We start from the raw sequence: 13,358 nt of genomic DNA, 5'->3' as shown, positions 1-13,358 counted from the left end.
TTAATGTTTTGTAATTATAGTATATCTGCAAAGTACTGGACTATTTGTAAAGTTATCAGCACAAACTTTTATTGCATTGTACTCACAGTAGTACGTGATTTGCCTTTGAAGGTGCGTTTCGTAAGAAATCTTGATTTTTGAGTCTCATTCCAAACTCATCCAGTAATGACGCATTCGGATGGCGACAGACATGTCCTACGATCCCTAAGTGTCCGTTGTGGCGAGTTGGGAATGAGACTGAAAACTCTACTTTTCTTGCAGCAACCTTTAAGTATAACTATCTGTTGTTTTTTGTCAAGATTTTAACTATCTAATTAGCATAAGTGCTGCTACTGGATTAAGAGGTTGCTATCAAACATTTAATTGTTATTTTTCAATGATGAGGGCACCATGGGCATTTTGTATTTTGTGGAGGCAGAAATCGTTAACACAATTAAGATAACCTGGACAAATAAAAACAAAACTATTAACAAGGAACGCTGCCACTGAAAATAAGTGAGAAAGTAAGTTTTCTCTGGTAATTTCTGTGAAGTGACTCCTAACAATTTGTTATTACAGGGCAATGAGCAACAACTTGGAAATCATGACCTCGGTCCCCTCCCTCTCCACCACCCAGCTGGTCTCTGTATCTGGCTCCCACAGGCTCCACCTCCCAGCTAATCAGGATAAGCAGCCATGAATGAGACACAGCGAGAGTCTGGAGCGCCCTGTCACTGACCCAGACATCAAACTGTAACTCGGCTGCAAGCGCTGGACCACGTACAGGTGGCCGGGACCACGAGAGGACGAACGTGTTAGGTGAAGGCCGTGGGAAAGATTTTTAACAAAGAAGCCAGAGTGACAGACACAGACTGGAGCAGAGAGATCATCCTCAAGCTTCTTCATCAGACCTCCATCATCTTGAGTAACCATCCTGTCAACCCTGGGCCTCCTCGCGCCTCCCCAGGGAACACAGCACAGAAAACAAAACACAAGCAGAAAAGACCAGGAGGAGGAAGAAGTGTGTTTAGGGGTAAGTGGGGCAGGTGAACGTGGATCGAGGCCAAGGGCTTAGGCTGCAGCCAGGCCACAGTGCTGCTGCTCTGCTGTAGCTTTAGGCCAAAGCCTCTTACTGCTCCTCGTCCTGTGCCAGCACTTAAAGGAGCCATTATGTACATAGAGTACATACAGTAGGCTGTAGTTTGTGTGTGTGTGTGTGTGTGTGTGTGTGTGTGTGGTTTCTTTACTTCCAATGTATATTCCAACAGATATTTCCTTCTGCCAGAGAATTTGACAGTTGTGTCTCCTTAAGCAGATCGAAGTAACATACAGTTCATGTATTAAATATGTCAGTCTATTTTTGATTGAAAAATTACTGAAACGACCAACCGATCATTAAAATAGTTGATTATTTTTCTGTGGATTGCCCAAAACATTGTTGATCCATGAATCGGCAGAAGGTTTCCAATTTTTTAGCTTTTATGTGAGACGCACTTAAACACTCCTACAACCTTATTAAACGGACCTAAAGTAAAGACTTCAGCAAGGGGGTCAACTCAACTTATATGTTCTGAATCAAGAAATGTTACAGACATGATATAACAGCTGAGAATATGACAAATATATCCATAAACAGTCAATAATGTTTGCCTACAACGTCTTGAAGTTGCACAATGGAATCAGTGATTTTTACATAAGCAATGCTGACCATATAATGAACCTTGTATTGTGACACACTTCCCAGTTTGGCCTGGGCCTCTCTGAAACTGCAGTTGAGCTCAGAAAAATGTGAATTAGCTTAAAACAAAGCACCAGTTCAGCACCACTGCCTCTCCCCTCTGAGCTGCAGCGTTTCATCCACCGATAATTAATACTAAAATCTGGTCCACTGCCATCAGTATTCATCATTTTTTAAGAATGAGATGCCCCACCACAGAGTTTGATATTACTGCTGCTGTCATTCTCCTCACAGTTAACCCCTTGTAAGGTTGCTGGTGTTTGGTTAAATGGATAGTTCACGCATGTTTCCTTTGTTGCAAAGAGTTAGTTGAGAAGATTGACGCCACTCTCTTGCTTCTGTGTTTAATAGGAAGTTACAGCCAGGAGATGTTTAGCTTAGTTTAGTATTAAGACTGAAATCGATGGGGGAAAGAGGTGACCTTAAAAAAAAGTGTCATATTTTGACTTTACACATTTTGTGTACGGATTGATCATATGAGCTTTGACATGTTAATTTGTGAGGCAATGGTTGTTCACAACAAATAATGTCCAATAACCCATATTTCAACTGTAGCATTATTTATTACACTGTATATATAGATGTACATTTCTTATATTTTTATTCTACTTTTATTATTCTTGCTTATATATAGTTTTTTTTCTGCTTATTTTCTAAGACTTGTGAATGGGGGCAGCTGAAATGCAAGCAATTTTCCCCTCAGGGATCAATCAAGTATTTCTGATTCTGATTCTGTTTGTGGTAACAGATGGTTTATTTCACATCTGGATTTTATAACAAAGTGAGTAGAATCAACATCTCTTGCGGACCAACACTGGAAAGACAACATCACATTAATACATTTACAACCAAATAAAAACAGCTTAACTACAATGTGCTTTTATAGTTGGTCAACACAGACAGACACGTCACCTTACGATTCTTGACCATATTTGGATGAGAGGGTGGAGCTGGGGAGCACTGTTCTTTGATAAAGCATTCCCTGCTTTATCATACATTTTTCTCTAAATGGAACCATAGTGTACAGAATAAACATTGTGCGGATTGTAGAAGATTTGAAACTAGAGATTGAGACTATAAATTAATTAGAGTGCTGTTGTGGTGCCTCTTTTTTATACTCATATATACAATCGGACCTCTTTTTGCAACCAGTGGAGTCGCCCCTGCTTGTCAGTAGAAAGATTGCAGGTTCAATGCACTTCACTTTTACAGTCGGTGTTTAACAGACAGACATGAGATTGGTATCGATCATGTCATTTAACTCTCTGCAAAGCCAGCATTTGCATAGTCGTCAAATATATTGAAGAGAGTGCGAATCGTGGTCACTGAACTTTTTAGTACTGTTTGGTAAAATGCTTTATTTGTTTTATTTCTCTGAAGAAGGTGTTATAAGAGACAGATATTTACTTAGATTATTATTAATGGCGAGGTTGAACTGGTCTATGAGGAGTTTGGGAAAAACAGCTCCATTGTCACAAGTCTACAATATCTAATATTTGTTAATTAAAATGATGGAAAACTGACAGGTCTTTAGACTTTAAGAAGCGCAACTGGTGGAAAAACTGGCTGAAGTCACTCAAAACAGCAACATCAGAACGCAGCCACATTTAGAGTCAGTTTCCGTTGTTATTTAATATATAAGATATAAGTGGAACACAATCTTTGTCTCACAAGTAACTACTACCAATAGCTGTGAAGTTTAAAGTGCCATATGTGCCTCTAAAGTGACGTAAGTATAAAATTCCATCAAACTCAAATGGCAATTCTTTATTACTGTACAGATATCTCTGAAATGCACTAGATGCATTAATAGTGCTGATATTATAAAGTAAAGATTGACTTCTGTGCTGTTTCCTTGCAGCGACTGAACCGCTGAACTCATGGACGACGTGGAAACATTCAGGTTTGTTGGTGGACGATGAACGTTTCACGCCCATCTGTGCCTCTGAATCCCTGCCATGTGAGTCACAACTCATACACATACTGTACATGTGCCTGTTAGAATAGCATTAAAGGCCACACACACACACACACACAGATTAGCAGCCAAGGCATTAGCAAGACTGCTTTTGGCCATTGGATGAAAACCTCTGAGAAGGTTGAGTTGGGGTCTCGTGAGCTGTGATGACGGAGAGTCGAGGTTTTGAGTTTTGAGTTTAAAAGTTGAACTGCTTTTGGGTTCAGCACTTGAAGAGATGTCTTTGTTGTTATTAACTTTTCATGCTAGCCAACAGAATTATTTACAACAATAATTAAACAGTTAAAGATCAATGACATGAAGAGAGATATAGAGATACCTGTGGAGCTACTTTCTCTGAAAAACTGAAAGATAGCGTAGTATCTTAAGTGCAATTGTAACCTTTATTTAGAGTCTAATGAACAATAGAATCACCACATATGAGCTGATTATAAAACCAAGAAACCAACAGAATGACCAATGTAGCATTTCACACTTAGCAAGTGGCACTTTATGAACACAACATCAGGGTCTCTCAGCCTATTTCTCAACATATTTTGGATGGATTGACATAACATTTTGTACAGACATTCTATTTGCCCAGAGGATGTATCCTTCTGACTTTGGTGACCCTCACTTTACTTCCAGCAGCACCAAGTCAAGGTTTTCAAGTTATCAAGTGAAATACTTTAACATCTACAAATGGTTTGCACCAAATGCTGTACTGACTAAAAGAATTGACGATACATCACATCAACTACCGGATGGATAAGCATGGAGTTTTTATAAAAACAAAACATGACAGCAGAATATTTGTTTTTTGACCAAAAACATGTGAAATTATATTCACCTCAGCCTCAGCAGTGTTTTTTGTGGCCAATGCCAAATCTAAACAATGTTTATCTCATAACTATATAGAGCAGGCGTAGGAATAGTGCTGACAGATAATCTGGTTGAAAATCATTTTGGAAATCATCATGCTTTTTATCTTTCACAGCGCATTTTAGTTTATAAGTTGTCACAGAGTAAAGCTTTTGCACACCTACAAAATATCGACCGACAAAGTCAGTAACAACCTCGCTGTTCACTTCAACTGCAATAGAGTTTAATGACCTTCATCAGGTTATTTTACAAGAAAATGGTGGAGACGATCTTAAGTAGGGTTATAGACTCATGTGGTTTGTATGTTGTGAAATGGGGCTGTGGATACAGTCTGACTGTAAATGAAATTACAGATCTATAGGTCTGCGTTTGAGACAGTTGCCAGATTAGCACCCTGTAGTTCTGGATAAGAAGCTCTGTCTTGTCATTAGCCATTGTGACTTACTTCGTACAGTGTCGAAACACTCAGCTTGAAATGAACTGCACGCTGTGCGTCTGCAGTGCTGCTCTCCAAAAGGTTTCCTTCCTGTTCTTGTTCAATAAATCTGTAGATTTTTTTGAATATATACCTTTTGTTTTAAATACAGATTCCTTTGGTTTGCAGTGAGGAACATCCAACTAAATGTTAATCTGCTTATCAAACTGCTAATGGATCATTAATACACTTAGCCCTTCCCCCATTTACATGGGTATCTTCATTCAGCAGTCATAACTGCAACAACTACGGCACTACGTACTTAAAAGATGGGATTAGTCCCAGGAATCCAAGTAAGCCTTTAACTGCCACCACCCGACCCTTTAACCCCTCAGTGCCCCCTCCCTTTCCCTCACTGGTGTCTCAACGTCCGGCTGATCCACATGGCTCATTGTCTCAGCACCCTGCTATGATGAAATGTGCGTCTTCAACTTAAATCAATGTGTGTTTCTTTTGGAGGAAATTGGCCAACTGTTCATTTCAGGCTCATATGGACAGCAAACACATCCACATGTTATTGATGGATTATTGGCCCTCCTGCTTGCATTTACCATTTTACTTCTCTTAACCAGTCAGTGTTTATAGATGTATGTATTTAGGTCAGTGTTTTGGTCTCCTAGGCCCTATTTACATGTTGCACAGGACTAGTGTCACCTGGGGACCTTTAGTAGTTGGTAATAATTATGGAGGACGTATGTGATCTTAATCTTGCCATGTCCTTAATTTGTGAAGTAAAAATTCCACCGCATATAACAATAATAAAAATAATGATAACAATGATAAACTCTACTCCTAACACTTTTAAATACAGAGCTTACAAAGCAGGAAACTCTGGAACAGTATATTCAAGTGCAACAACAAATCATGTTTCAAATGTGTATTTATGCTTCTAATACATGCAGAAATGAGCAAAACAACTGTAAACTATATTCTTGATGCACCACTTCTGAAACATTGACACTCAGACTTGACAGATAATGTCAGTTAAATTAAAATACAGATTTAGCAACATAGGGACCTAAATTATGTTAGACATTAGCTCCTCTGGTAGTACTAGTCAGCAGGCAGCTGTTTTAACAAAAAAGCTCTAAAAACCCACTGAACATCACCTAGTCAGTGCCACACGACAGACAGTAAAGGTTACCAACTAGCTTTTGGACATATTGGAGTATTTGGCTGCTAAACATCCAGATATTTTCCTCTGGAGGTGGTGGAGACCAAAAATGGAGCTTAAAGAAGACTAGAAACAAAAGTCAACCTAACTTTTGTTGCTCTGTCTCCGCCGGATGTGTTCTAGACGGCTGTTCACAAGCATTTTTTACAGAAACTCAGTTGAATGTTGTGTTGCTGCTTCATTGTCCCAAAATCAATACTGTAAATGCATCTTTAAGTTCAATTAGAAAGAATATTGGAGTATGTCTCATACGCTATTTATTCCAAGAAGCAAGTAGATTTCAGATTGTTGTTGGATGAAATTTGTATATACATTTATGTGTAATTTATTTTGTAAAAGCTTTTTGGTCTTTCAGTTGAATGTCTTTGACTTTTCTCCTCTGCAGAGGCCACACATGGTGACTGCTGATGTCCTGGTATCGACCTGAGGCTGAACCATGGTCATTCTGCAGCAGGTAGGTCACGCTGGGTATCAGTAGCTGCTTTCATTTCATACTTCTTTTCCTCTCATCTCAGTCTTTGAATATCTACAGTCTGCACATCTTTTTCATAATCAACCGTTTGCTGGTTCCCTTAGTAATTGTTGTTTCTGATTTTTAGCTGACAACTGTGGGATTTGTGGGCTGGAAAAACAACTGTTGCGGGCAGATTCTAACAACTGTAGCAAGCTAACAAACTAAACTGAGAGGGTTTAAAATATCTACTTTTTGATTTGACTTCTTGATGGTTGTATAATGTACATTATATCATGCTAAAAGGTTGAGGATAAAGCTTTATGTCCCTGGCAAAAAGTTATCCCCACCAGCTGGTGATGAAAACACGGAGCAACATTGTTGGTGTGCTGCCGGTTAACAGCTAGATAGATAGTCCCATAGTCTTAAAGCAGTTCAAAAAATAATGGGTAATTGAAAAATGGTGATTGTTCTAACATGAACCTTGGATGATTTGGCTGCTAACTGTCATAAAACAAAAAAACAAAAAAAACATCTGGACAAGCAACACACAGGTTAGCTTTATACTTGAGTGTTTGTGTTTGCTAAGAAATGCTTCATTTTAACAAGAGAAAATAATTTAAGCATGAGTTTGGCAAACAAAACACTACCTAAAGATTGGCCTGATGTGTAACCTTACAAAAAACAGATTAGGACGAACTGTTGACTCATATAGCAGCATCTCTTTTCCACTCAGTGATTGTTCGAGCCCTGAACAGAACTTTTTTTTTAGTTCAGCTAAATAGCTGGACATGCTAACATACCTATGGGGTCCCCCCTAAGTGCCGCTCGATCTTAAACATTGTAAGAGATTCTTAAGGGCTATCTTAGCAGTTGCAAACAGACAAAGGGAGAATCCATTGAGCCACTGTGGAGACAATCAATGTCTAAAGTCAAGAAATCTGTCCTGCTCGCAAACTTGAGGTTGTAGGTTGCAGCGAGACAAAGATCAGCAGGCTACGAGCTGTGATTTTAACATAATGACCCAGATGAGCTTAAGTTAAACATTTAATGTAGTGAAAAAGTATTGCTTGGATCATAAAACCTTTTGAAAGTTCTCTTAAATGTGTCATATTATTATTGCGCTTCGGACCCTGGAATCTTAACACACTGCTCACCTGGGGACAGATAGACAAACAGTTGAATGCATTCCTTACAGTTTTATAGTATTGTGTTTTAGGTGTTCAGACAGGTGATACCACACTCCAAACTCTTCAGTATCTTTCTGACGAAAATGTGTAGACTTACAGAACTGTTGCTAAGCTGTTACTGAACAATCACTGTTTCAGGCCGGGGTCAGTTAACGGTCAAATCCATTTTCGTTATCGTGTTACAGACTGTTCATTCCCTCTCACGCACCGCTTTAGATTAGTTTTACAGTCAACATCCATTCACATACTGACACCCGCTTTATGTATGCCTGTTTCCAGGGTGTCTGAGGATTGAAGGGCGGAAAGTTTCTTTTTTCTTTTCCTTTTGCAGATTCACCTCTCTATTTTCTCTTTAAGCGTTACCCTTGTAGGTGACACTGTTCATGAAAAGCCTTCTTAAAGCCCAGATAAGAAGAAGGCAATTATAATATCAGTGAAAGATTAGATGGGAGTCGATAGATAAATTAGATTCTTGAAACAGCAATGTCAGATATAGCAAATTAAATTACAATAGATTCATTATAAAGCAAAAGCAGGCTGTCAAACATAAATGCAGAGTGTTAAAGGGTCAGTTCACCTGAAAAAAGACGAGTCGCACTTAATGTTCTGACTTTCTTGCAGTGGCCGCAATTTGTCTACTGATTGTCTCAAGAAGTGGTTTGTAGAAAAATGAAACATACACAGTGCGAAAAAGTGAGAAAATTAAATACATGCACTGTTGTTTCACATTTCAGTGGAGCTTCAGAGTCCCAGCACACTAAATATAGCAGACGTCGTCTCCTCACACAGTCTGACGTGGTAACTTCATATCAGGCCATCAATAGTTTCTACTCGATAACTAGATCCTGGTGCTGTTCTGTCCCCGGAGTCCTGCGGGGCACGACTCAGAGACACCGCACTGTTTTAATCTCAGCTCAGAGCCTCTGCTATGAATCTCATTCACCGGTTGATATCTGGATGTTGTTAAATGGAAGCAAAAATAGCATCTTTAAGGTCACAGACCGTCGGGGTGAATACTGAGATGTGTGCTGCAGTGTTTTCCTTATGATTAGCGTCTAAACAAACAGGAAGTCTGTGGCTGTTTTAGAAAATAGCATGTAAGTTACCTCAGGTGATCCCTGACACTTTGTTATCAACTGTCAGAGGATACAGTAGATGTCTTAAGAAGCCAAGAGCATATAATCCATATAAATCAGAGTCACTGTTGTGTTAACTCTTACAATACAATGTTATTGTGTGTGAGTCACAAGCTATGATTTAGTTCTTTTTTAGGAGCATTTTCACTGGATTGAAGGATGTGTGAGACACGAAACTGGAAACAAGTAAAAACAACATTTTTATTTTTAAATATCTGAAAAAAGATTCAAGATTCAGTCATTTTTTGACATTTCAAAATAAAAAAAAATTGTATTTATATAGCCCAAAGTTCAACCACATTGCCTCAGATTCGGTAAATCAGAAATCGCAAATTTCCTATATTAGTCCCACAAATGGGGAAATTTGTGCATCACAGCAGCCAAAGGAAAGTTCAATAGAACAATAAACAATGATAATAATAAAAATGAACTATATAATAAAAAGGTAAAAAGAAGAGCTAGAGCAGAAATAGAAATGCCTGTATATACCTAAAAGCTGACATTCACTTATTTACCTAGTTTCAGAGTAAAGATACTTTATAACTTATTTTCCGTGTTTATATCTGGACAGCAAGAAACTGAGACTTTCTTCACCACATGTCCATAACTTGACAGTGTTCACCCACTGAAGCTTGAAACAAAGTTAGCGATACAGAGGAAGCTGAGCTGAGGAAAGGAGGCGCAACATTAATGCACTGAGCAGCTGCAAACTTCTTTTCATTTTCTCTCCCACATGTCACAAACTACAACTCCTGCTTCACTGCAACTCTGAAGGGACACACCACTTTAGAGTGCTCTTTGGTGATAACTAGATCCTGGTGCCTTTGGTGGCCATCACAATGTTACTATAGTCAAGGCTCAAGCGATGGACGATGGCATCAGTCATCGGCCCAATACTCTCAAATAGCCACGTTTTCTTTCTGATTTGGCCTCATCAGTGTGTGTTCTGTAGCACCATTGGCAAACCGAAACCCATGTTTTATATGTGAGAGAAAAAAGTGGCTGCTGAGTGTTTTAATAAAAATAGCATTCTCCAACAGGATTCTGAAAAGAGCAGTCATGTTTCCCTGCCTTGTATATTGGCCGCGGGATACACGTTTTCAGATGTGTTAGTATGGATGGTGATTGTTGCTGAAACAGTGGCGCTCATGTTCCAGTCAGCTGCTATTTAACCATCGCTGGGGTCACACCCCACCTCATGTGATTTACATGGGAATAACTGCTACATTAACAACACATTGGACAGACAGCAGATACATTTTGGTTAAAATGTGCACCTCACTTAATGTAACCTTTCTCAGTGTTACATACCCAAACAACATGAAGCCCAGAGGTCAGAAGTTACATCATGCCCACACTGGACTGGAGGTGGTTTTCAGGTTTAAGCCTTTTTCAGACTTAATCCCCCCATTCAGAGAGTTGGCAGCGGAAAAAGTAGGCAACTGTGATGTTTCCTTTTTATAACGAAATAATAACCAGCACAAAAACAGTCCGATTATAAGAGAGCAAGTGACCTGAGGCTAACACACGCTCACCTCTGGCTGCTGTTAACACATGCTTATGCTTTTTTTTCTGAGTTCAATGGACCTTGTGTGTGAATAAAACGACAGTCAAAGTATCAAACAATACGAGAAAAGAGAAATTGTATGCTAATTAAAAGCTTTCATTTAGGCAGATATATAAGTTTTAAATGGCAGTTTTTAAAGATTTCAGCATCACAGGGACTTGAAATGAAACATTCATTCCAACTGAACTTTTTTTTTTTTGTCTCACGAACACAAAGAAATAATAATGTCCTTAATGTCCTGTTATTTTTTCTGTTAAATTTTGCCCTGATTATACTGAGCAGTCATTCATCCGCTATGGTCCCTTCCACTTTTAAAGCTAACTCATGGTTAAATTGTCTGTATTTTTGTCCTCGTGCTGTGTTTTCTGATGCAGGGGGACTATGTGTGGCTGGACCTTAAAACGGGCCGAGAGTTTGACGTCCCGGTGGGAGCTGTGGTCAAACTGTGTGACTCTGGACAGATCCAGGTTCTGGATGATGAAGGCAGGGTGAGTGAACGGCACAACGGGAAGTAGACTGCTGCTGTCACTGTGTGTGTTTGAAGGGATGTGATGAGTGTTAATTGTAGGTTTTGAATGAGGAAAGAATCAAAGCCGGTAAAACAGTCCAACTAAGCAGACGCATTTTATCTACTCACTTTAACAACAGTTAATCTCATTCTGTGGTTTTAATAGGCTGTGCTTATTTACAAAGGAGAATTCTTTAGAGTTAAGGGTTAGGGTTGTCCTATTTCTTATTGTTTTTGGCAATCAGCTCTCAGAATCAGAAATGATAACATTGCACCATCTTAAAATAATGTCAGAGGTTGCCCTGATAGCTCACCTGGTGGTCCATGTGTTTCCTGTCACTCTTTAAGCTGCTCTATCGCATGAAGGCTTAAAGCGCCCCCCCCCCCCCCCCCCCCCCCAAGATCTGACAAGACAAATGAATAGCTAAGATCTGGGAATTCATTGTCATGGATAAAAGAAGTCAAATCACTGGTCATCTGTGTATCACAAGATGTGTTCGGACTGCTTTCTGAAGGGGAGGCAAGCAGCATAAAAACAGTCCTGTAGTTGAAAGGAATTTCAGTTTTGTACAGCTTGTGTCGTCTTTTCTTAGTTATGGCCTTCATTTCTAATCAGTAATAATAAACTGCGGTCAGTAAGTTAATTCACTCTCAAATTAGGTGATATCGTCTTGATGGTGTGACGCTTGGTGTGCTCACGTTTTCACTTTCACACAGAGTGGTTTAGATGATCTGGATTAACAGTTTACCACCTGTCTTAACATCTGAGTGCTTGTGTAGCTCGAGCTGTTGGACTTTGTTTTGTGACGAGCTCCCTCATTGCAGAACAAGGTTATCATACCCAATAGAAATAATGGCCAAAAACACCAAAAGTTCCGATAAACCAGACCACCATCCCTCTCATCTTCTCTGACTTCTGTCCCCTCACACAGGAACACTCGATTTCCCCTCAGAATGCCACCAACATCAAACCCATGCACCCGACCTCCGTCCACGGGGTGGAGGACATGATCCGTCTGGGCGACCTCAACGAAGCTGGCATCCTCCGCAACCTGCTCATCCGCTACAATGAATGCGTCATCTATGTGAGTGCCCCCCAGCTCTTGTCCACACGGAGCACACTAATGTTTACGGTCACCTACAGAGCAACATAAAGAGCTTTCTCCTGACTTCACGTAGAGGGAGTAACCCGAAGTAACCTGAGTCCACAGCTCAGTTAAGGTCCTATTCGGGTTAATCTGTTTACTTGTACCTTCATTACCCTGCAGTTGAGTTGATTTGTTACTTTAAATAAAGAATGACCTCACTGCACTCTTTACTTTTGGCAGGGATGGAAATAAAGTTTTTTACATGTGTTTTCCAAAGAAAAAAAAAGACTTCTGTATCTCAAAATGTATTGGTTGACTATTTGATTTAAAGAAAATTAATTTGCAAATATTTTGATGACTGAAAAACTCCAAGTTCTTTAATGAATGTTGAGTTTTTCTTATATTTACTGGTAAATATTCACCAATTTATTCATGGCATGGCCAGTGTAAACTGTTGAAATTGAGATTGATTAGCTCTGTCCTGAAGATTTGTCTACCTGTTTACCAGTCCATATGTATGACTTTGGTTTAGCACCACAAAAAAAACACTGGGACAGTGGGAAGGTGCATCCTTTCAAAGATGAACTCATAAAGTAAATATTCTTGAGCTCTGGACTGTTGGAAAGACTTTAAAAGTGTGTTTTGTTAAAGTTTTTTCATGCTTTGCTAACATTTGGCAGTTTTTTTTATATGGAACACTTCATGCGACAGGCACAGACTCAATGTGCTTAAAAATACAACTTAAAAGTACCATACCATACATGACAAAATCATACACAATACAATGAACACAATACAAAACAATAAAATAAAATAATAGAATAAAATAAATAAGCTGAGAAGGTGACAGATAAAAGTGTTGTTATTATTATTGGTAAATGGGAATAATGATGATAATGAATTTACTTAATAAGTAAAAAAATAAAAAGTGCTGCCTGTTTAACCTAGTTTAAGTTAACATATAAAGCTTGTGCAAAAGATATGCTTTGATTCTGTTATTAAAAGAAGACACAGAAGATTTGCAGATTAATCGATAATGAATATTGACTATTTGTAACCCTCATCATAGATTCAACTCATCATATTAACAAAATACCCAGGAGTTTTTGCCACTGCAGATGTATTTATCATATTGTTTCGTTGCATGCTTAGTTTCAATATTATTTAATGTTTAAATAAGATTTGATTTTTGAAGACATGAATACATTTCAGA

At 38.9% G+C, this 13,358-nt stretch overlaps 1 protein-coding gene across 5 annotated transcripts in view; it reads left to right on the top strand.

The window, feature by feature from the left end:
* Positions 1–555: 555 nt before the first annotated feature.
* The window catches only part of myo7ab (myosin VIIAb), a 45,073-nt gene continuing 32,270 nt past the window's right edge, over positions 556–13,358 (top strand). For 4 of the 5 annotated variants that reach the window (XM_030438215.1, XM_030438216.1, XM_030438213.1 and 1 more), the window contains exons 1-5: positions 556–1,012; positions 3,579–3,677; positions 6,591–6,659; positions 10,924–11,037; positions 11,990–12,142. In XM_030438215.1, coding sequence (XP_030294075.1) covers positions 6,642–6,659; positions 10,924–11,037; positions 11,990–12,142 — 285 coding nt within the window. In that variant the 5' untranslated portion in view covers positions 556–1,012; positions 3,579–3,677; positions 6,591–6,641. The remainder of the gene's footprint in view (positions 1,013–3,578; positions 3,678–6,590; positions 6,660–10,923; positions 11,038–11,989; positions 12,143–13,358) is intronic. The other variant, XM_030438217.1, reaches the window with a different exon arrangement.

This window comes from Sparus aurata, chromosome 13, assembly GCF_900880675.1.
Source record: "Sparus aurata chromosome 13, fSpaAur1.1, whole genome shotgun sequence".
NCBI lineage: Eukaryota > Metazoa > Chordata > Actinopteri > Spariformes > Sparidae > Sparus > Sparus aurata.
Note: the sequence above shows the minus strand (reverse complement) of the source record. Positions and strands in the feature narration are given on the sequence as shown.